The 25,510-nt window shown below is 34.0% G+C and overlaps 1 protein-coding gene across 1 annotated transcript; it reads right to left on the bottom strand.

Annotated features, from left to right (window-relative positions):
- Nucleotides 1-450: 450 nt before the first annotated feature.
- Nucleotides 451-14,163, bottom strand: LOC120355760 (alpha-actinin, sarcomeric-like; the record flags this gene model as incomplete). The annotated part of the gene is made up of 5 exons (XM_039444433.1): nucleotides 13,928-14,163; nucleotides 12,160-12,334; nucleotides 9,869-10,029; nucleotides 7,121-7,206; nucleotides 451-543 (listed from the first exon to the last, which is right to left on the bottom strand). Coding segments are annotated over exons 1-5 (660 nt in total), but the record flags the coding sequence as incomplete, so codon positions are not given.
- Between the last annotated feature and the right edge of the window lie 11,347 nt (nucleotides 14,164-25,510).

Below are 25,510 nucleotides of genomic sequence, written 5' to 3'. Positions count from 1 at the left end.
GTATATCTCATCTTCCCATTATTTTGTAGGATACATTTTACCTTCAAGTTGAATGCAAAAGCCGAATATGTTCAACATTCTTTTGAGTCAAAAAACTTGAAGATTCAAGTTTTGAATCGACTTGAAAAAGGGTTTAAGTATAGGCTTAAGAATCGACTTGAAAAAGGGTTTAAGGGTTTTGGTATAGGCCTAGTGGGTTCAAGTTTCTGCAGTTTAAATTTTCCTTGAATTCAAGGAAATTCGACTAATGTAACCCCTACTTTGGTGACTGCCATCACAAACATGATGCAATGAATATAAAAAATTCGAAATCACATTGCGAGTTTAGCATTTTGTTATTCTGATTACACTAAGGTTATATTTTTGTTTTTATTTTTTTCTCCAAGTTAACTTGGATCTATTTGTTTTATAATTATTTAGAATCTATTCATGTTTGTGAAATGTACTTACATCGCTGGCAAGTCGCTCATACTCTTCCATGAGTCGTTCGTTTTCCTGGTTCACTTTCAGCACTTTGCAGATTCGGTTGGCTGCTGTTTCAGCCTACAAAACGCCCCACAAATCACATTAAAAACATGAACAAGTTTCAATAAAGAGAAAGGATTTCAAAAAACTGAACGGTTTTCAATATGAAAAAAATTTAAAAATTGAATGGTATTCAATATAAAAAAGGATTTCAAAATTGATCGGTTTTCTAATTCAAGTTGCTAGAGGCTCATACTTCAAGATACTTTGCCTTGATAAAGGGTTAAAGTATTTTTCTTTGAAGCAATAGGATTATGCTGAACAACAAAAGTATAGATTTGTTTGAAAATCTTCTAGTACAGCTATTATTTGCTATCTATTGTTGCTCTATAATATTCATATTCATTTATTCATATACAAATACAATTCAGACAAAAACAACAGGCATTCGTCCAAACTGCTTTAATTATTGATATTTCTCTCACTCAGGAGAACTTTTCAAGAATAAAACTTATGGATACCCTATTACACATGAAATAATATTTTGTATGGCTAGAATGTCATAGAATGCATTTATGCTTATTAAAATCTATGTGATGAAATTAAAATTCAAATTGCAATCACTTGTTAAATATTGAAAAGATACATTCAACATTTCAAATTTTGTTGGTCAATACTTTAGCTATCTAGTCTAAACTAAACACTGATGAGCTAAGTTTTTTCTGTACTAACAGACTAATTGAAAAATGAAACAGCGAATTTCGTATTAGACGCTCTTAGGCCCGGTTGCACAAAAGCCGGTTAATTTTTAACCGTAATCAATTCCACAAGAACCAATCAGAAGTTTTTTTTTTTGAAAAAACTGCTTCACTGATTGGTTCTCGTGGAATCAACTACGATTAAAATTTAACCGGCTTTTGAGCAACCGGGACTTACTCTTTAATTGTTAAATTGATATGTGCACTTGTTGACTGCACTATACAAGCTAGATTCTACTAAATCACCACTATGAAGTCTCTATAAAGTTTCAAACGAAGTCATAAAAAGAGACTATTGAAGATACCGTACTATTTGTAGAATAATACAATATTATTTTCTTAAAATGTTTATATTCAAGGCTACTTTCTTGTATTTATAAGATAGAATTATAGTACCCTTTGATATTAATATTGTTAATATAATAGACTATAATTCTATTTAATATCAATATAATTCTATTTTATAAATCTGTGGCTTGGTGCAAGAGGTGCATTTCAAAATATCAACTTTCTCACAATCAGCTTGAAAGTTCGCCTTGTATTTTCCAACTACGGCATTCCGATACAGAAATTCGAGTGCTAGAAGTGCAGAATTCGACATTGGTAGTTCTGTGATGGAGCATGAATGACAATCTAAAAACATATACCGTATGTCTTCATTGGTAGTTTTCGCACTCTGAGAGTGGAATGAGTGGATAAGAAGTGGAATAAATCATGACATTGGTAGTATAAATGTTATAACTTTTTATTGCTTTGAGATAGGACGGACATTGGCACTTCTGGAACTAAAAGTAATCGATATTAGTGATGTATTGATGTATTAAACTCATTTTTGAAAATAACATTGACATTGGTAGTTTTTGCACTAAGCCACAGAAATACTTATGACATTCAAAGTATGAAAGACTGGTCCTGGAACTCATATTTATCATCCGATTTCAACCGGAATCTTAAAATAGAGATAAAAATGATATATAGTGCAAATCTGTAATTAATCAATTCTAATATTTCTCATGTAATTCTATTTTATGTGATTTAGGTTTTGTTTGAAATCGAACGATAACTTTGAATGTCTGGACCGGCCTTACGAATGCCATAGGAAAACTTAAGATTTTCTGTATTTATTCTTTCTAATAATTAAAGATTATTTTTAATGAATAATGACGTAGCCAACTCTAATACAAGGCCCCGGCCTACGATATTGCAACGTCGCAGCGTAGGCCTAGAATCTAATACATGATTGGTGAAAAAGATCAGCTGGTATTCTTACTTTCCTTGCCCTATTACCATAGGTAAGGAAAGTATTGCTTTCCGAAAAAATTAAGGTACCCCAATTTCTAAATTTCTATACGTTTCAAGGCCCCCTGAGTCGAAAAAGTGGTTTTTGGGTATTGGTCTGTATGTGTGTGTATGAGTGTATGTGCGTCTGTGTACACGATATCTCATCTCCCAGTTAACGGAATGACTTGAAATTTGGAACGTAGGGTCCTTACAATATAAGGATCCGACACGAACAATTTCGATCAAATGCAATTCAAGATGGCGGCTGAAATGGCGAAAATGTCGTCAAAAACAGGGTTTTTCGCGATTTTCTCGAAAACGATTTTGATTAAAGTTATACCTGAAATAGTCATCGATAAGCTCTATCAACTGCCACAAGTCCCTATCTGCAAAAATTTCAGGAGCTCCGCCCCATTTATGCAAAGTTTGATTTTAGATTCTCAATTATCAGGCTTCAGATACAATTTAAACAAAAAATTTCGAGTGGAAAAGATTAAGCATGAGAATCTCTACAATTAATGTTCAGAAACATTTTCACCTAAAATTGAAAATAAGCTTGAAATTCGAGAAAATGTGATTATGCAATTGCAAACTGTTGGCAACTGTTGATTCTATTAAATGATTCACTATGAAGAGATAGCAGACCTCGTGTGTCTCCAGCGTTATTGTCCTGTCACCAGCTGGCTCAACTCTTTGAATAGTAGACTTGAGATGCGCGGGAACACTAGCGTCATGTGATCAATTTTCATAACAAGTTGTGTGAGTGCACCACACCATATTTTTAAATTTTTTTCACCAATCATGTATTAGATTATAGGCCTACACTGCGACGTTGCAATATCGTAGGCCGGGGCCTTGTATTGGAGGTGGCTATGATAATGATCAAAGCCAGATATAGAGATAGACAGCTAGCTCTTGTTTCTGAAGACTGAAAATTTCAATTATTATTTATAAATAATATATTAAATAAATTTTAGTAAGGAAAAGTACCTTCTGGGCGCCAGAAAAGCAATGGTAATAGGAAGACACGTAAGTCATGATGGCTCGTTCATCAGGCATAGCGGTATTGGTCATATCTGCCAAAAAACACAAAACACTCGCCATGCTATTTAATACTATTCAAAAGCAACACAAAGCAACTAATCCAACACAGGTACAACATACAACAGGTTGAAAAAGTATTAGAAATATTATACAAACAGCAAACATATTACGCATTGTCTACAATCATTGTAGACAATACAATATTATTAGGCATATTATATAAACAGCAAACATATTATGTATAGTCATAGAGAAACAATAGCATAAATAGATATCCCATGGTATAGGGTGTTTATATCGCAACTTTTACTGTTGTCCCAAGCCGATAGTTCACGTAGTTCTTTCCCATGCAGCTGTGTGACGCTGGTAGTCTCTCAAATTGTGCCGCTCATACACTCTCACCCCAAAAAAAACAGTAAAAATCGACAATAATCGACAAAAATCGGCTTGAGATAACAGTAAAGGTTGCGACATTAACGCCCTATAACATGGGATATCTACTTATGCTATTGTTTCTCTATGGTATAGTCCACAATCATTATAGACAATACAATATTGTTAGACATAATTATTATAAATTGTCTATAATATTATTGAATTATAGGCAATACAATACTATTAAACATATCATACAAACAGCAGACCAAGCTAGTAAAGGAGAGATTATTGGAGAATTAGTTTATTAATTTGTTTTGAATTTGTGGTTAAGTGTTACATGATTTAAGAGAATTGGGGTTTATTTATTCATTTCATTTCATTTATTCATAGACAATAGATACAATGCAGGTAAAAACAACAGGCATTCGCCCAAAACTGCTTTAAACCTTAATTTGGAATACACAGTCTAGAGGTTATGTAAATGATAACTTAATTCACACACTATTTTGAGTCCAAAAAATGTATGCACTACAATAATTTTGAATTTATCAGATTAATTAATTTCAAAATAAAATTACTAATCCAAACAAAAATCTTCCTTTACAATTACAAAAAAATATTGAAAATTTCATTCATCAAATCATTTTGTGTCCCAAAAAAGGATCATTACAATGAGAATGATTATAAAAAAAGTAGAATACAATATAATGAAAAAATAGAATACTATTAATGAGATAGGATATAGTAAACGGGAATTCCCTGCAAGGTTCGAAAAATTCTGAGAGCAGAGAAATTAATTCATAATTATGGCTTTTATTATCAGAGAGATGTTCTGTTATCGTATGTTCTACCTCGCCGTATTCCCCATGTCACTTTCTATATAAACCCAAGTTTATAGGTTATACATTGGGTTCATTGAAGTTTTATCACTAAAAATTTACACTTTAACTTTCACCTCATGATATTTCATTGGGGTGGAGCTGAATGTTCAATAATATTGAAATTATTCTGTAGAACTAGGGTAAGTTGGAGTCTTTAGTTCTTGCTATCAACACCTGTTGATTACAATTATTCATTATTAATAATAACATCCCTTCATTCTTTGTTATTTGTAATAGATTACAATAGACAAGGTTGACTTTTCAAGGACGGTTATTCAAGTATTATTGCTGGAATTATCACCAACATATACATTGATAATGAAGCTCATAAAGCTCATGTAAATAAACGTTTAAAATTACAAATTACATGGAAATGTTCAATTGTACATGTTCAATCTACAGAGAAATGCAAGCTTGATATTAATCCATTATCATGTACAATTCCATGTTCTTTGGAATCGAAATCGAATGATTGACTATTTAAGGGGAACTGTGCGAATTTAACTGCTAGAAGTTCTTCATGACAAGTGAATTTACTTTCTTTAATTTGAAGTAGGCCTATGAATAACGAATAACAAAAATACAACTTAGAATAAGAATTGAATCTGGAATTATCTAATTAAACAAAAAGTTCAATACCAAGTGTTTAAATATTGTTACGATAAAAAAGGATAATAAATCTCAACTATTTAAATTTGAACCTTGTTCTTTTGTTTCAAATTGTATAATGTTTTGTTTCTTACCAATAAAGATTATTTCTATTTTCTGAATTTCCAATTACAAGAATTCGAATTACGTTAGCATGGTACTAACCCCTGAGGACCTGCAGGACTTGGTTGATGAAAATGAAAAGAAATGCTAATTCATTAATGTTAATTAACTATTCGAATGATTGATACTGAGGTACCCAGGGGCTACTAGTTTAACCATTAGGAATTTACTAACAATGTTATATTTCATTATTCCTTTCGTCATAAATAATATTAATTTTTATGATTTGTTTAAAGCTAGCACTATTTCATTAGCAGATTTAGTATTATTCATTAGATACGCCACTTATATCAATCGGTCTCAATCGATATTTTTTTATACAATCATAATCACAACACAACAAGCTAAATAAATGGCTGAAAACAGAAATCAAGAAAGTTAATACAGTAGCTTTTTGTTTAGGAGCCTCTTTTCATAAAAATTTAGAAGTTTTTCAATATAAAGAAAGTTTCTAATATAAAACGCTACCACAAACTACAAATTCAAATCAATCATATGTATTGTCTTACAGTATTATCCACTTTTTATAGTGTTCCATAATTACTAAATTTATTCATTTATTAGAGCAAACAATACAATAGTCGGAAAAGAAAAAAAAACAGGCTATTGCCCAAAACGTCTCCAATTTCCTAATTTTGTATTAAATTGTCCAAATATTATGTAGGTTATGTCCATTTCAATTTTATTAAGATTGTGTAGAATTGCTACTTTCCCATTCAAGCTCAAAAGGCTGAATGTAATCAATCTGGCAACGCTGCATCTGTTAACGACAGCAGTGTTGTCACATTCAATATATTCATTCTAAAAAATGAGAAAAAGTGAATAAATCCAGTCATACGATATGTACTTGTATGAGGAAAATCTGTCAACGCTGCATCTGTTAACGACAGCAATGTTGCCACATTTAATATATTCAGTCTGAAAAATGAGAAAATCCAGTCATACGGTATGAATTTGTATGAGGAAGTCGCTATATTGCACAATCTTTTCCAATCGTTTCATCTTTTTTAGAAGAATTATAAACTTCTAAATGTTTATGAAACAGACTCCAGAACACAGAAGAAATATCACACAAAAGTTTTCATAGATAGCAAAGAGAAAAATCACAAAACTGTATTTTTCGCAGATAGAATCATTAGTATAATTTAGGTCGTCACAGCTCCAGTAAAAACAGCACACAAAAACTGTTCAAATTTGTATTTTTCAAGTTATTAGTATTGTTCAGGCTTCAGCATACAGCTGAGGTAACACACCAAACTGTCCATAGTTCGTTCGAGGGTTTCGAGGGAAAATCGCATTTTCACAAGCGGCAGGGTGTTAGTAGTTTCCCGATCTTGGAGGGAAATTTTGGAGAACACAATGCACATGTAGAATGAGGAGCAGCGCTGTCAACTTGACAAATGCAAATTTACCAGCTTAGCGCATATTTGCAAAACAAGCGACAGAGTGTTAACAGGTGGTATTTTTGGGAGGGATTTTTTTTAGAGAACACAATGCGATGAATAATGAGCAGGGCTGCCAACTTGACAAATGCAAATTTACCTGCTGAGCGCCTTGGAAGGCGTGATAGTAGCATGACACGTAGGTCATGACGGCACGTTCGTCTGGCTTGGGAGTGTTGATCAAGTCTGGACAAGTTTATTATAACAATAATTAATAAAAGTCTTCGATTTCATGAATTATAACTCAAAGGCCCGGTTGCACAACAACCGGTTAAATTTTAACCGTGATTAATTCCACGAGAACCAATCAGAGAAGGCGTTTTTGAAAAGACGGCTTTTCTGATTGGTTCTCGTGGAATTAATCACGGTTAAAATTTAACCGGCTGTTGTGCAACCGGCACAAAAATTTTGGATTATGGTGGAAATAGACAGGAGGTCTATTCAGACTCAAATGTGCTATACATTGTTTTGAAATAACAAATTTCGTTTTCTTTTATTTGTAAATATTGGAATCATCATCAGAACTTGCTCTCCAGTTCAATGTCATTTATTTCATGAATAACAACTCAGCGATTTTGGATTATGGTCTAAATATTGTCAGGAGGTTTATTCAAACTCAAATGTATTGCACATTGTTTTGGAAGAATACATTTTATGTTATTTTACTTTGTAAATATTGGAATCATTATTAAAACTCTTGATCTTCATTTAATTGTCATGATATATTTCATGAATTAAACTCAACGATTTTGGATTATGGTATGAATATTGTCAGGAGGTTTATTCAAACTCAAATGTACATTGTTTTGGAGGAATAAATTTCATTTTCTTTCAATCTTTAGATATCACAATCATTAATAAAGCTTGCTCACAAATTAATTGTTGAAGAGAAAGGAGAATTGTAACATTTATTGTATTACTGTTGAAAATTTCTTAATAAGGTTGTAAGGTTCTCCTGGTTCTCACCAGGAGATCTGTCTACTTGATAAGATTGAAACTATCATTCAAACTCCATAAATCTGTCAACATCTAGGATATTGGGGAGATGAAGAGAACTTTCACATCTAAATAATAGCAATAGAAATTAACTTTGAAATGAAATAATTATAGACTGATGAATAATATAATCTAAATGAACTGTTTCAAGATATTCAGGATTATCTTGTTTCAAGATATTCAAGACTTCTGTTCAAGATATAGATCAACTGTCAGGAGACTACGAAATTAATATAAAATGAAATTAATTTTAACTTGAACGATTTCTGTATAATAGATAACAATAGTATAGTAGGAAAACATTCTGTGTAGTAGAAAACAATTCAGAAAGGCCTGTATCTGAGATAGTGCAAAATAGGACTTTAGTACCTTGCCTATTGTTTTCATCAAAGATTTTATCGTTGTTTTATTCACGTTTCAAGCTGATAACCTAGCAATTAACATACATGAGCGTTTGAAATTATTCTTTTATTGATGTATAAATAAATTTCATAACTCTTCCTCAATAAAAACTCATCTCTGTTCGCCTCGAGTGAAGAAATCTCTAGAGCTAGTGAATTCACACTGATGACTGTTGAATCACATTCATGACTTAACATAGCAGCTCGGATTCGAGAACCTTTGAAGACTCTCAAATTTTCAAACTATAGAGCATTATTTTTAAAGCTTCTATCCCCAAGATTCTACAGATTTGCAATATTTTCTTTCGGTTCTACCTCTCTTTAAAGTTCACGTTTTCTGTTATGGTTATATTTGTTTGAATGTAATTCCTATTGTTATTTTAATCTATTTACCATAGAGACTACAGTGAGGTCCACGTTATAATGGCAGTGTTTGATTAGCATTGCTATCCTTGTCTATCATTCAACAAAGTGGATAGCGCTATCTCTTTCTCGCTTTGCTCTGTTGCCAGATCGTCTTTTAACAATGTATAATTAATAATAAATTGTCCAAATATTTCATCTTAGTCATCAAAATTCATTATGTAATTACCGTATTGAAAAATATAATTTCTTGCTTAATAAAATATGATTGATTATTTTAAACGAGAATGGACAGTTAATATTACATTGATAAACCTGTATCAGCTACCGTCTATAGAAGGCATTGACAAGACAGAGGTTCGGCAACGTTGTTCTGCTATCTTTCTCCACTGCCATTATAACGTGAGCCTCACTATATTTGGTTGATTCCTCACCTCACAACAAGTCAGCAATGGGATACTTTGCTTGAGTGGTCGTAGATAAAATAGTGTATACAACAGTTTTATTATGGTCTTTAAAGCACTCGTCAGATGTAAAAGACAAGCGGTCACTCGTTACGCTCGCTCAGTCGTGTCTTCAACTCTAACTCGTGCGTTAAAAAGACCCTTATTATAAAACAATTGTATAAACTACTATTGAATTAATAATTATTATTAAACGAAAATTCAAATTAAACGTTGCAAATCACCCTGTTGTCAATATTTGCAGTAGCAGAGGCAGTTTATCCATTTCCAATATTGTAATAATTGTAAGTAAGAATAATATCAAGACAGAATTCAGCAGGATTTTTTATTTTACAGTTATTATAGATGAGGATTCTTTCCCCACACACGGACCAATCGTCTATGTGGGGAAATATTTATTTCCTGAAAATATGGATTGAATTGTAATGTATTTTTTTATGGAAATATATTGAACTGAATTGAAGAAAAAATAAGTCTTCACGGTGATTTACAGCATTGAATTTTCGTTTAATAATAATTACTATTGCATTTTTATTTGAGTTATAGTAACGAGAGGGGTGAGAGAGATAGAGAGATAAAGAGAGAGAGAGAGAGAGAGAGAGAGAGAGAGAGAGAGAGACTGACCTTCGGGGTCCAACATGCGGGGGATGTCGAGGTATTTTTCGGCAACATCGAAGGCGGTGTTGAGGTTCTGCAGGGGGTTGTCCTTGGACAGCTTGTTGTAGTCGATCAGGTCGGGCCGGTGACGGTGGATGAGTGCGCAGAACGCCAGACCGTCCTTGAAGCTGTAACAAAATCACCCCAAAAATTGTGTTAAAATATGAAGGAAATTCGAGACCAAGAGTTAAACTATGTAGGAAATTTAGAGAAAACAGTACAGTAGTGAAGGTCAATGCGCATAATGCCAGACCGTCCTTGGAACTAGAACAAAATTTCCCAAAAATTGGGTTAAAATATGAAGAAAATTCAAGACGAACGATTAAACTATGTAGGAAATTCAGAGAAAACAGTACAGTATTGAAGGTCAATGTGCATAATGCCAGAACGTTCTTGAAACTACAACAAAATTACCCAAAATATGTTAAAATGTGTAGTAGATTTGAGGAAAACACTTTGAAAACAGTATAAAAAAGATATTCTGACGATAGCAAAAGTATAAATTTAGTGGTGTCGGTGGATTGGCGGGCAGAATGCCAGACCATCCTTGAAACTACAACAAAATTACCCAAACGTATGTTAAAATTTGTAGTATATTTAAGGAAAACACTTGAAAAACAGTATAAAAAAATACTCTGACGATAGCAAAGGTACAAAGTTGGTGGTGTTGGTGGATTGGCGGGCAGAATGCCAGACCGTCCTTGAAACTGCAAAAAAATTACTCAAAGTATGTTGAAATTTGTAGTAAATTTGAGGAAAACACTTGAAAAGAAAGTATAAAATAGATATTCTGACGATAGAGAAAGTACAGAGTTAGTGGTGTCGGTGGATTAGAACGTATAATGCCAGACCGTCCTAGAAACTGCAACAAAATTACCCAAAGTATGTTAAAATTTGTAGTAAATTTGAGGAAAACACTTAAAAAACAGAATAAAAAAGATATTCTGACGATAGCAAAAGTACAGAGTAAAGCTGCGTTTACACCAAAGTTATTAACAAAATGCTTATAATTTAATCCTGATAGATTCTATTAGATTGAACATAACTTATCATACACATGATGAACATAATGTGCTTGTCAAGTTCCGTTTAATCATATAGAATCTATGAGGATCAAGTTATTAACATTTTGTTAATAACTTTGGTGTAATCCCAGCTTTAGTAGTGTCGGTGGATTAGCGCAGAATACCAGACCGTCCTTGAAAATACAACAAAAATACCGAAAAATTATTAGATTTTGAAATAAATTTTGAAAAAACATTTTTGGGAGAACAGCACTAACGACAGGACATTCATGATAAACATGTGTGTATATCGTCATACATTGTTGTGTCTTCACAGCGAAAGGCTTAGGACAAACATTTTTTAGGTTGGGTTTTTGTTGTTTATTTTTCTTCACTACTCTATTTGAGGTTAAGTTACTTTTGTATCATTATAATTTGTAATTTACCAGTGGTTTATTTATTGTTATTGGTTGTTTATTTTATGATAGAAGCCTCTCATTGATGACAAAACATGCATGATGTACACTGGGAACACGACTAGGTGCCACTCCGACTATTTGACACCGCGTCAACCTGTCCCCTTTTAAAACCGGTTTTGAGGGGACAGGTTGACGTGAGGTGACTACTTGTCGGGGGGACACTCTGACAATTAGGTGTCAGGTTGTCGCTTACGGTCATGACAAGTTGGCACCTTCGGTCCAGTAGGTGACAAGTAGTCGGGGTGACAACTTGACGGCAATGGTATATTTTTACGAGGGTACAGGTTGTCACCCATGACCAAAATGACCAGGTGTCGGGTTGTCGGGGTGACACCTAGACGGCGACCCTGTACACTCATGTTTATAATGCATGTCCTGTCGTTAGTGGCCAGCCTAGTTAATAGATAAATATTATGTTGAACTATAATTTGTATAAAATAAGTTAAGACTTGAAGAAATTATCCGCCAAATTGTGCTAACTTTCAATCCTCCAATGCAAGCCCATGTGAATGGATATACTCAAATTGCCAACTCTGCATCGACTGTGTTGTCGAATTGAACACATCCTGCCATATGAGCTCGCATGAAGAGATTGAAGATTCGCACAATTTTGTTTGGCTACACAGTTACTTTCTTCAAGTCTCAACTTATTTTATACAGACTATAGTTTTTTCAGGATTCACTAGAACTAAATTTATTTTTTAAACACAATTAATAATTTTTTTAAATGTATTAACTTGTGGCTGAATAAGTTTTAGGTGTACTCCGAACCGACCTGAGATGGAAGTTCTGGACGTTGACGTTCTTGTAGGGTGCGGTCTTGCGCTGGCACCAGAGCAGCAGCCCCTCCTTGGCGGTCATCTCCTCCACCGAGATGTCCTGGATGGCGAAGCGCAGGATGATCGTCCAGATCATACCCAGGGTCATCTTCAGGTTACCGTCCACGATTTCTGCAAACATCCACCAACAATTACCAAGTTTATTCACCAACAATTACCAAGTTTATTAACCAACAATTACCAAGTTTATTCACCAACAATTACCAAGTTTATTAACCAACAATTACCAAGTTTATTCACCAACAATTACCAAGTTTATTAACCAACAATTACCAAGTTTATACACCAAGTTTGAATCAACAAAACCATGCAGAATAACAGACAAAATAATCGTCTCATAGTCCGTACAAATTTACTTCAGACTTGGAGGAATATGCAGCGCAGAGAGTTGGTGGAAGATCAGCCAATTACAGTGATTAATAAGTCATAGGTGGAAGCGCCGTTGCCAATTTGACAGTCGTCTGGCTGCTTTCAGACAGGAAACTTCGCATGTGTAGCATGAGCACATGAACAGTCACTAGAAGTTGGAGAACGCTGGCCGCTTCAAAACGGCAACATCGCGCCTCTGTATCCCTCCCGCTGTATGCTTCCTCTGCTGCGCATGTCCATCCCAAGTCAGAAGTAATTCTGCACAGAGTATAAACATGCACGGGATAGGAAATACTCGTGACGCATCATCACGTCTGAACTACTCAACTGATTAACTTGAAATTTTGCATTATAATTCTGAATTTATCGAGGATGGATACATGTATATTTTTATAGATATTCATAAATTTATTCCATTTTAATAATTAATTTAATTTAATAATTAAAAAATTATTCAATTCGTGATTCCAAGTTTACATAACAATAAAAGTCCAACCAAACAGGACTTTCTCCAAGTTTATACGTAGCGAGCGCGGTTGAATCATAGGTTGTGTGTTTGAGACATATCAAACCCATTTTATTTTTGCTGCAAATTTCGCACACCAATAAGTCGAGACAAGACAAGACATGATCAGACACGTTTAGTCACAATACTTCACATGGTTGCTTATGAAGACATGTATAATTGCAACGACTAATCAGTGTGTGTTGCGTCATAAGCAACTATGTGAAGTATTGTGACTAAACGTGTCTGATCATGTCTTGTCTTGTCTTGACTAACTGGTGTGGCCTAGCCTTAGAATGATTATCCACGTAATTTTGAACAAAATAATAAATAATTATTCTATTTTTTATGTTTCCTGGACATAAGGAGATTTCATTGTACAACACCAAATTTTTCCCAGTGCAAAGCACCTCATATTCCAGAATAAAATGACTAAACTGAGCTTTGAAATTCTGAATTTACTATAAACAATATTAGGGTGTAATCACATTAGATGCGAGTAGGTGAAAGTGCATGTCAGATCATGGATGAACCGAGAAACAAAATCTGGAAAGAGCCATTAAAACACGTTGTGACTTGCATCAGAGATGACAGAAATAAAAGAATATAGTTTCCTTTACTCTATGCTTGCATGTAGCTGGTCACACTGAACGCAACCAGCAAGTGCACGCGTTCAGTGTGAATGTTCCTATTGCTCTTTCCAGATTTTGTATATCGTCAGCGCGCTTGGTCATGCATGACCACGCGTCCACTTGCACATGCACGCATCCTATGTGATCACACCCTAAAACAAGAAACAACAAATTGAAAATGATCTATTGTTTGCCTACCTTCAGCACCAATGCTGACCAGCTTGACGCCCTTGCTGGCGATGAAATCGAGTGCCTTGTTGACGTTGGCGATCTTGTGGAAGCGCATTTTGCCGCGGTCAGGCTTTGGCAGCGTCTCGCCGCTGATCACCTCCAGCAACAGCATCAGCTTCAGGCCATTACGGAAGTCCTCCTCAATGTTGTCGATGGCGGTGCCCGCTTTGCGCAGGTGCGAATTGCACCATGCTGTGAATGTCTGTCGAGAAAAGACGAAATAAATGCGTTAAACAAGTTGAAAATGTTGGAACAGTTGAAAATCAGTTTCAGTTTTAGTTTCTTAGGTCTTCACCGCAGTCAATAGACCGAGTAATTGTCAAATATTAATAACAGTTGAAACTGCTAGAACAGTTGAAAATGTAGAGAGAAGTTGAAAGTTGGAATGTGTGGGGTAGTTGAAAGATGAAAATTGAAATGTGTGGAAAAGTTCAAAGTTGAATTGTGCGGGAGAGTTGGAAGTTGAAAAGTTTGAGGAGTTGAAAGTTCAAAAGTGTTAAAAATGTGATAGTTATTGACGTAATACTTCACGAGGACCAAGGTGATGAATGGGATGTTATCATAGGTGGAAACTCCTGTTCTTGTAAAGGACACAGGTATTGGGTTGCTTAACTAACATACTACTTGGGAACACAATAAGCTTCGGTTGACGTGTGGGGTTCTTTAAACCTTTGGATCTTTGAATCCGTCCATTCAAAAATAATAATAATAATAATCAAGCTGTGCAAAATCTACAGAGATCACAAAAGAAAAATGGAATAAAACATTTGAAAATGTGGAAAAGTTGAAAGTTGAAATGAGTTGAGTATTTGGTGATAATTGAAAAAGAAGGGAGTTGTATCACGCTGTGGATGTCTACCGAAATCACAAAATAAATGTGTTGGGAAAATTGAAAAAATGAATAAAGAATTGCGTTAGAAATGTGGAAAAGTTGAGAGTTGAGAAATGAAAGTTGAAATGTGTGAGAAAGTTGATAGTTGAAATGAGTAGAAAATGTGGTTGATAATTGGCTAAAAAATTGTATCACGCTGTGAATTTCTACCGAAATCACAGTTGAAACAGTTTGAATGAGTTGAGAAGGAAATCTTGAATCAATTGATTAATAACAATCGAAATAGGCCTATAACCATCCTCGGTGAATTCAGAATCTTCATACAATAATTCAAATTAATCAGTTCCGTAGTTAGGAGTGATGGGCGTCAAAACATGACTGTATTTCCCGTCCTGTACATGTTAATTTCAATTATAAGTACAGTATAGATTAAATTGTATCGATCTTCATGTTCTGATCTCTAGAAATCAGTTATTGTTCACATCTCATCAAACGACGCTACGTGATTGGTCAGTGAGTAAGCTATCACTCACCTTTATGTCAACCCAAAACTTTTATTCCTTCAATTTGACACTGACGTTGTCAAGATCAGAGAGATAAGACAATGATGCGAGCAAATGAGCTCGATGATACTCGTCAACATTCGTCAATACTCGTCAACATTCGAGTCATGCTAGGCTCAGCTCGCTGTCACAATTGACAACATGTCAACCATGTCATGTTGTGATTATTATCATCTCACTTCATTTTTAAGATTCACTTTCAACTGTCAGCATGGGAAACATCGATTCATTCAGCATAGATTCATTGTTCATATAGTGAGGTCCACGTTTTAATGGCAGTGGAGGAAGATAGGAAAACAACGTTGCCGATCCTCACTGTCTTATCAATGCCTTCATGAAGGTAGCTGATACAGGTTTATTGATGTAATATTAATTGTTCATTCTCGTTTGAAATAATCGATTATATTTTATTAAGCGAGAAATTATATTTTTCAAAAATTTCTTAATGAATTTTAATAATTAAGATAAAGTATTTTGTTAATTAATTATTGATTCTACATTGCTAAAAGCCGATCTGGCAACAGAGCAAAGCGAGAAGGAGACAGCGCTATCTGCTTTGTTGAATGATAGACAAAGATAGCAATACCATTGCTAATCAAAAACTGTCATTATAACGTCGACCTCACTATAGGTTCACTGGCAGCATTGTGAGATTCACTTGAAAGTGTCGTCGGTCCTGGCTGCCTAATAACAGACGTAAGGTCATGTCAGAGGCCCTGAAATTGATCAGTTGCGACCTGAAAACTCTGACACCAGACCTGAGCTAGCCAGGTCACACGATATTATTATTCGCTATAGTGTGGTTCAAGTTATAATGGCAGTGCTTGATTGGCAATGGTATTGCTATCCTTGTCTATCATTCAACAAAGCGGATAGCGCTATCTCTCTCTCGCTTTGCTCTGTTGCCAGATCGGCTTTTAATAATGTAGAATTAATAAACAAAATATTTCATCCTAATTATTAAAATTCATTAAGAAATCATAGAATTATATTATAATTCATTATTCATTATAGAAAAATATAATTCCTTGCTCAATAGCATATAATTTTTATTTATTTATTGTATAAAATACTATAATCATAATACATTATGACATTGAGGAAAAACTAGGCTAAGCCTGTACTATTTCTCTCCAAAAATTTTGATAAAATGTTAATGTTGTCAAAAGATAAGGTTGTATAGTCACACACTGCTTCGTCACTTGATTTTCGGTCCAGAAATGATGATTTAAAATTTTGAATTTTGAAGGTTGATTTTATACTCTAAATGAATCACAATAAATTAAAAACTTTAGAAATATTGCACTTATTTAAAAAATTTGAATACAAAATCAAAAACCTACACACTATTTGTTATTCACAGCTCTAAAAAAAATTCTCAAACTTGATTATTTAGAACAAGAATGAACAGTTAATTACATTAATAAACCTGTATCAGCTACAGTCTATAGAAGGCATTCACAAGACAGAGGATCGGCAACGTTGTTTTCCTATCTTTCTCCACTGCCATTATAACATGGACCTCACTATAGTAGACTGTTGGAACGGTATACCGGCCCAATACTGTATCGGTTTTTGGTTGAGGATGATACCTACATTAGCCTTGGGCTTGTACGAGGCATGATTATGATAAAACTGTCAATCCTAGTATTCTAGTGTATTTACTAGTAGGGCTAACAAAAAGTTGAAGTAACAAACTTGAATATGAACGATCTCCTCCTATTTTTAATTGGAAAACCCATTTTCTCTGGAAAAACTTTATTGCATTCTGGAGTAGAAATAGTGTCTGAAACCGTAAACTGTGAAATCGTGTTTCTGGCTTTTCTTCGGCCTTACGTTGCTGGGTTCCCTCAGAGATCATAATTAAATGTCGGTTCAAAAGAAATTGGCACACTTACATCAGAAGAATAATTTGAAAACTTCATTAACTAGACCCAGGAATGCGGTAATAAATGTATTTGCCAATTATTTGTGCTTTGCAATTAGTTTTTGTCTTATTCTTAGAAATCTATATAATGCTGATTATCCAATGTATTAAGCATGCCAAGTTTTGAGAAGGAATACCTCTGCACAAAATAAGTATGAATAACTTTCTGCCAACACTAACTTTTAAGACCTAGTCTTGACTCTGAAATTCATTTGTATGAGGACAGGAATGTTATGAGAATTCTCATTAAACTTAACTTTTCTATCTGTCATTTTGTTAGTCCCAAATATTAATTGATTTTATGATTCTTCTTCTTCTTCTTCTTCACCTCCTCCTCATTCTTCTTATCCTCCTTTTTCTTCTTCTTCTTCTTCTTCTTCTTCTCCAGTTTCAAAAAATAATGCACACAATAGGATATGCTAGTGAATTCTCACTTGGTTATCAAGTTTGATGAATTTTGCCATCAACAAGAATAATATATACACTGTTATTGAGCCAGCACCTGATGCTATCTAGTGGCCAAATCCGAAAACATTCACTTGGAACTGTCGCTTCTACTAGTTTTCCTCGACCAATCAGGAGTGAGTTGGGGGAATTTGGAGGCGTGTAACAGTAGGTGTCAAAATATGGAACTTGCTTGCGATTGGCTCGTTATTTCTTTGCTCAAAATGGCTTCTGACTTGAACCTGTTAATATTTTGACGTGTTGTATGATAATGGAATCTTTGATTGTCAATAATTATACCAATATTTCAATGAAATAATTCTTTTCGACAGACATCATCCAGCGTAATGCAACTTACTCCTTTTCCGTCATTACCACCAACTTGTCAATTCAACTTTCGACACATTTCAACTCTCAACTATCAACATTTTTTTATTTATTCACAATGGAGACAACGGGTTTCCTAAATATGTCTCCTTTACATAGACATTTCACAAATAAAGTTAAAAAATGATAAAAAATAATACAAATGAAAAAAATATACTTATGCAAAAAGAAATAATACAGATAACAAAAAATAGTACCTAAATCAAGAAATACAACGATTTCAAATACTTATGGAAAAAAGGAAAATCATTTTATTTCGACAGACATTCACAACCTGATACAGCCCTCTTTTTTCCTTCAATCATCATTACATTTTCAACACATTTAAACTCCCCTAACCCTTTGTGATTTCGGTGTAGACAGCCGATTCTAACCGGCCGGGTTGGTCCAGCGGTAAGGAGCGTTACAAACTTCAGTCTGCTAGCACCGTCTGGTTCGTGGGTTCGAGTCCCGCCGATGGCATGGACGTCTGATCATCTCATCAATTCACCTACGCACTTTCCATTACCCACGCACAAGCAAAAAGCTCATGAAGGCATCATCCGCAATAAAAAAACCACAGCGTGATACAACCCACTCTTTTTTAGTCGACTACAACCGCATTCTAAACACCATTCAACTGCCAACTTTTCAACCCAATTTTTTTGTGATTTTGGTAAACGTTTACAGCGTGGTTCAGAACGCATCTAAAACTGTAGGTACTCTCATCATCATCCGTCATCATCATTATCCAAGCACAACTCTCGAGCTCATGAAGACATCACCCTCAGCAAAGAATCTGAGGTATTACAGTGTAGTATTTATAATAGGTACTCATAATTATATACTAAAACCAATCATGGTTATCTGATAATCTATACTTGAATAAAGTTAAGTACTGGCTAGGAAAATTATGTTTGACGCATCATCACGTCTCAACTACTGGACTGATTAACTTGAAATTTCGCTCATAGATTCTTAATTAACCGAGGATGATTTTAGGCCTATTTTCAATTCTTCAAGATTTCATTATGTCAAGTTTTTAAACTATAGTTATAGATATATTAGCATGAACTGATGTTTTCAATTCTTGAAGATTCTATTTCATCAAGTTTTCAGTTTGTCAAGATATAAAATAGACCATTGCGGAGCACGGGTTACCTGCTAGTCGTTAATTAAATCAATCATTGACTTGCTTCCAGTAAACAAATATATTATAAAAAAATAATGTCGTTTTTGAGATTGTTGTCTTATTTTTCTTACATGACTTAAACCATAAGCCTAATTTCTCTTTAATGTTATAGATAAAAATTGGGGGGATACAGTTTTGGGCTTAGCTTATTGTACGACCTCTCCAGCGAGTATAGAACGAAATTATCTTATTGTATACTGACTGGTCCTTTCAAGATCATTGAATATGATTTGTGTCTTCATTTTGAATGGATTGAATAAATAAAACACGGATTTTCTTGTATTTCAATAACATTCTCGACAAAGCTGATAATTTATATCAGCTAATTGTAAAAACATAACAATGTTTTACTGTAATTTCATTATAAAATAAGTTTCTAGACTGGTAACAGTTTAAAACATTGTACCAAAGTCAAGTACACTACTACTACTGCAATTTATCACCATAATTCATTATTGGAGCCAGCAATTAGAACTCGTTGACAGCTACATCTCTGATTTCTGTTTTGGACGTCAGTCACGACTTTAGTCTGAAAGTTAACCATTTCGCCAACTTTCCGCATGATTGATGATTGATCTTGTTCACAACTCTTGACAAGTTGTAACTCTTGTCTACTATTTCATTACTGGCATGTTCGTGAACTTGTGTTGGTTCCAAACAGAACCATACTATAGTGAGGTCCACGTTATAATGGCAGTGGATAAAGATAGAAGAATAGCGATGCCGATTCTCTGCATTAATTAATTATATTTCAACACTGTCAAAAACATAATTGGCATTATTGTGGACCTAGAAAAGGATAGTACCACCGGCTTTGTCAAATGATAGACAAGGATAGCAAAACTAAAGTTGATCAAATACTGACATTATAACGTGGACCTCACTATAGGCTACAGCACAACGTAGAAGATTACTTACTTCTTCTCTGAGGCTACAGACCTACGGGCAAGACTAACTATAATTGACCGAGCGAAGTGAGGTCTATGATTCAAGTCGACGGTTTGGCATTTCTCTTAATGTTTAAATGTTTATATGTTGCGCATTTACGGCGAAACGCGGTAATAGATTCTCATGAAATTTGACAGGTATGTTCCTTTTTTAATTGCGCGTCGACGTATATACAAGGTTTTTGAAAATTTTGCATTTCAAGGATAATATAAAAGGAAAAGGAGCCTCCTTCATACGCCAATATTAGAGTAAAAATAGACTATAGAAATTTATTATTCATCATAAATCAGCTGACAATGATTACACAGATGATGTGTGGAGAAGCCAGTATTGCTGTATTTCCATAAGGTCTATAGTTCAATCAGGTTCTTTGGATGAAATACTGCGTGAGGTCTACTGTTCACAGAACTACTAGTAGCAAGGAATTAAAACGAGAGTTATCTGAACAAATTTTCTAAAGTATTGTACTGTATACCTTGATTCTTTTCAAGTTTATTGAACGAGCGTTAATGAGTTCTTAGTGTGACATACTGAAGGGCCAAGTCGTTGTCCGTCTGTTTGTATGTTCTACAATAACTTTAGAAAGAATTGCAATCAGCTTCAAATTTGAACACGTATTTTTCAAACCTTTTTATAGGCCAAGTTAGTTGGACAACAAAATTGACTCACTCCTTCGTCATTTTTCAGGATATAAAAAGTACATTGAAAGTGCATAAGAAAAAAGCTGTTTTGATTTATCATTAAGTCAGCTGAAGAATTCATCGCATGCAATTACAACAGTTTTCCATTTATTCATTCACAAAACATCAACTGAAGCTATTTGGGAGCTATCACACAGACAGACTTCATCTCATGATTTCAGCTGGTTAATATAAAACATAATTTACAACTTTTACATCAAAAAACTGATACAGGTTGAGATATCGATGTGTGGTTTTCGCCATTTATTTTCTCTTGGAACTCTGTATCGAAAAATAGTATTACTGGACCACCTTCTTATTTAAAAAAAATCTGGTGTGGTAGACTCACACAACTTTCCTTGCTCATTGAACTGTAAGCCTCATTCTTAAACGAGAATAATTCAAGGGAATAACATAATGACGATTGGGGGCAACATATTTGAAACTACGATCAGACTACTGTATATGTGTATATATAATTGTTCTTTTTCCTTTGTGTAAATTGTGAAATTCGATGATTTTTTTTAAAGTCGTTGGAACAGCTGTTCTACAGAATAGATTTAATATCTCGACTGTGTTTTTTTTTATAAACTGCTCTACCTACCTACCTACCTCATGCACGAGAAGGAGGTTACAAAGTCCATTTCTCTAGGATGGGGTGGACCCACCATTATTTTCCCAGGAAGGAGACTTATGCCAGTTGATAGGGCTTATGAATAGCTATCCATGGTGTAAATTTGAAGAAAATCGTTAGAGCCGTTTACGAGAAAACCGTGAAAACATGGTTTTCTAGTAATTATCCGCCATTTTTCTCAAGAATACGGAGCCCCTGCAATTTTCCCAGGAATGAGACTCATATCCGTTGATAGGGCTCATGGATAAATTTGGATAGGGATCCATGGTATAAATTTGAAGAAAATCTTTAGAGCCGTTTTCGAGAAAACCGTGAAAAGCATGGTTTTTTAGTAATCATCCGTCATTTTTCTCAAGAATATTTCGGAGCTCATGCAATTTACCCAGAAATGAGACTCATTTCAGTTGATTATAGGGCTTATAATAAATAGCTATTCATGATATAAATTTGAAGAAAATCGTTAGAGCCGTTTTCGAGAAAAACGTGAAAAACATGGGTTTTTTAGTAAATATACGCCATTTTTTCCGCCATCTTGAATTGAATTTTATTGATTTTCTTATTGTCGGATCCTCATGGTATAAGGACCTTAAGTTTAAAATTTCAAGTCAATCGGTTAATTAGGAATGGAGTTATCGTGTTCACAGACACACACACATACACACACACATACATACAGACCAGTACCCAAAAACCACTTTTTCGCCACACTGCACAGAAAGCAGCTGTTTTCCAGTCCCTACGTAGATCTGAAAGACCTTGTTTGCAGACGACGTCAGAAAAGGTTTCTTTTCCGGTCTAGGCCAGAAAGTTGTCTCTTTCCAGCCGCTTATGGCTGGAAACAACGCGCTAATTATTATTAATAAGTCATCCGCTAGATCGGGCGAGTGTCCACTTTCATAATAAGCTGAAGTCGCCATGATTTTAGTTCCAGTTTCGAATCAAACTAATTCGCTTCGCAACCAGTTTTATTCAATTATTTATTGTTGATTAGTGCATTCCGAATTTTCAAAAATGCTTGAAGATGACGGTGTATTCCAAGTGAAATTTTAAAAGAATCTGAAATCCTGACTGCAAAATTTTACCACTAAAATCAAGAGATAGGTACGATAGATTAAGAGTATTCTTTATTTTGTTTTTATTTATTTTGTCAGCAATACCTGTAGTGTGGCGAAAAATTTCGTTCGCACCACGGGCAAAAATGTGTTTTCCAGCTCTCAATCTTTCTATCCTCGGCCTTACGCCTCCCCCTACCGCCTCGGACTTGAAAACCGAGATTCGAGCTGGAAAAATCTCATTTCTTCGACTCTAGGTGCGAAATATACTATTTCGTACTCAGGGGACTTTGAAACGTATAGAATTTAGAATTATTTGGGTACCTTTAATTTTTTTTGGAAAGCAATACTTTCCTTACCTATGGTAAGAGGGCAAGGAAAGTAAAAATTGAATTTGGATTCATATAAGGGTTCAAAAGAATGTTGAAGCGAGTAATCATCATTTCATAGGTTCACCATGCAAAACCTACTGTCAAATTATTCTTGTTAGAGAAATATTCAGCTGTTTCCATAATTTTCATCAACTCTCTGTATAATTAAAAGTTGTGGGTTTCAAAGATGACAATACAACAGTTCTTGAGCGAGTTCTCCAACCCAGGTGATCACTAGTATTAATCCTATTATATTAAGCGAGCTATTTCTGTATATATCTGGCTATTTTTATATCTGGTTATTTATGTTTTACGGATCTCGAAAACGGCTCTAACGATTTTCACGAAATTTGGAACATAGTAGGTTTATGATATAGGCCTAAAGATTCGATAGCACTAGATCTCATTCTTTGGAAAATACGCTGAACGACATTAAACGGTTAATTCATCCTTGGAAAACAGATGATAATTACGTCGTCTCTCGATAACAGAAGATTGCATATACAGACTGGTGGGGGGAGAGACAGAATTATTTCCAGCTGTGTAATCATAACAATCAGCGAGAATTTTATCTAGCTGGAGAAATTTTAATCAATTTGATCAACATAATCTGATTGTTGACATGACATGTAATCCTCCTAAACTAGAGTATATCATAATTTTCAAAGTTGATCATTATTTGACAATTTCAAGTGATTAGTGAGTGTATTTTGTTATTCAATTTGGTCTGTATATAATCTAAATTATAAATTTTTGGTTTTCAAATGTTTGAACAGAAAATTGAACCTGGATTCAAAGGTATGGAACATAACGGATAAGTAATGATGATTTGAAGATTTTCAAAAAACAACATGAAAAAATATTTAGTTGATAGAGCTTTTTATAGTGTACAAGAATTCCTTTCAAACCTAAACTAGGTTGAACTACTTAGTGTTAGAATTATTATGTAATAACATGTCTTGTCTTATACTCCATGACTGGAGAAAAAAAAACCTACTTTCTGGACTATTTATAGTGTACAAATCAAAATTCGGAAAAAAACAGTTTTGGGCTGTGCCTGTTAGTACTTCCCCAATCATTTTAAAGAATTGTGTTCGGTTTATCAAAAATCAATAAATAAATAACGAGCGAAGCTCGGTCCCCCTTTTTTTTTAATTATTCTTTATCAATCAAGTATCAATTACACCTAATATTTGATTAGAAAAGGCCACAGTATGACCTTGTTCTCTCTCTCTCACTACCAACTCAAATTAATTCATCACTGAAAAGTTCATTGTCGAAACTCCCACGAAATAATGGCACTCCTCTAGAGAGTCTCACTCTAAGTTATCAGCATTGGTTCAATGGAAAGTATTGATGCTAATTATTAAGAATACTAACAGTTCTAACTGAATTTAACAACAGCAAAGAGTGCCAACAAAATTGCTATCTGTTCACTATTTGCACTCTATTCTTGAAAACACTGGTGGGCGAAATATGGCAAACATGCAAACAAGGACACTTATTTGAAGAAACAGGAGTGCGAAAATAACATTCTTTAGATAGAGTTAAATAAGTAATTTAGAATTGGTTTGTTTTTGCGAGAAATCAATAACATTCAAGACAAATTTTATATTTGAAGAAATTGGTACATTTCTGAAGGAAATTAATATATTTTGTAGTCTTCTCAAAAGATTCATATGGCAAAGATGCAAACAAGGACAGTTCATTAAAGGAACATGAGTGAAAACTAACATTTTTTTAAAGAGATGAATTAGTAATTTAGAATTTGTTGTTTTTGCAGAAATCAATTAACCATTCAAGACAAATATTATATTTGAAGAAATTGGTACATTTCTGAAGGAAATAATTAATATTTTTGTAGTCTTCTAAAAGATTCATATGGCAAAGATGCAAACAAGGACAGCTTATTGCAGGAACAGGAGTGAAAACTAACATTTTTTTAAAGTGATGAATTAGTAATTAAGAATTTGTTTTTTTGCAGAAATCAATTAACCATTCAAGACAAATATTATATTTGAAGAAATTGGTACATTTCTGAAGGAAATTAATATATTTTGTAGTCTTCTCGAAAGATTCATATGGCAAAGATGCAAACAAGGACAGTTCATTAAAGGAACAGGAGTGAAAACTAACATTTTTTTATAGAGGTGAATTAGTAATATAGAATTTTTTGTTTTTGCAGAAATCAATTAACCATTCAAGACAAATATTATATTTGAAGAAATTGGTACATTTCTGAAGGAAATTAATATATTTTGTAGTCTTCTCAAAAGATTCATAAGGCAAAGATGCAAACAAAGACAGTTTTTTGAAGAGGTAGGAGTGGGAAACTAAAATTTTTTAGAGAGATAAATTGGTAATTTAGGATTTGTTGTTTTTTCAGAAATCTATGAACTACACACGACAAGTGATGGATATTTGAAGGAATTGGTAAATTTCCAATAGGAAATTACAAGATTTAGTAGTCTTCTCAAGAGGTTCTTATTTTCGTGTTGGGAATGTGATACATTATTATGTTAACACTTTTTTAAATAGATT

This window comes from Nilaparvata lugens, unplaced genomic scaffold (genome assembly GCF_014356525.2).
Source record: "Nilaparvata lugens isolate BPH unplaced genomic scaffold, ASM1435652v1 scaffold4643, whole genome shotgun sequence".
Lineage (NCBI taxonomy): Eukaryota > Metazoa > Arthropoda > Insecta > Hemiptera > Delphacidae > Nilaparvata > Nilaparvata lugens.
The sequence above is the reverse complement of the archived record's forward strand: the minus strand, read 5'-3'. Positions and strand labels throughout refer to the sequence as shown.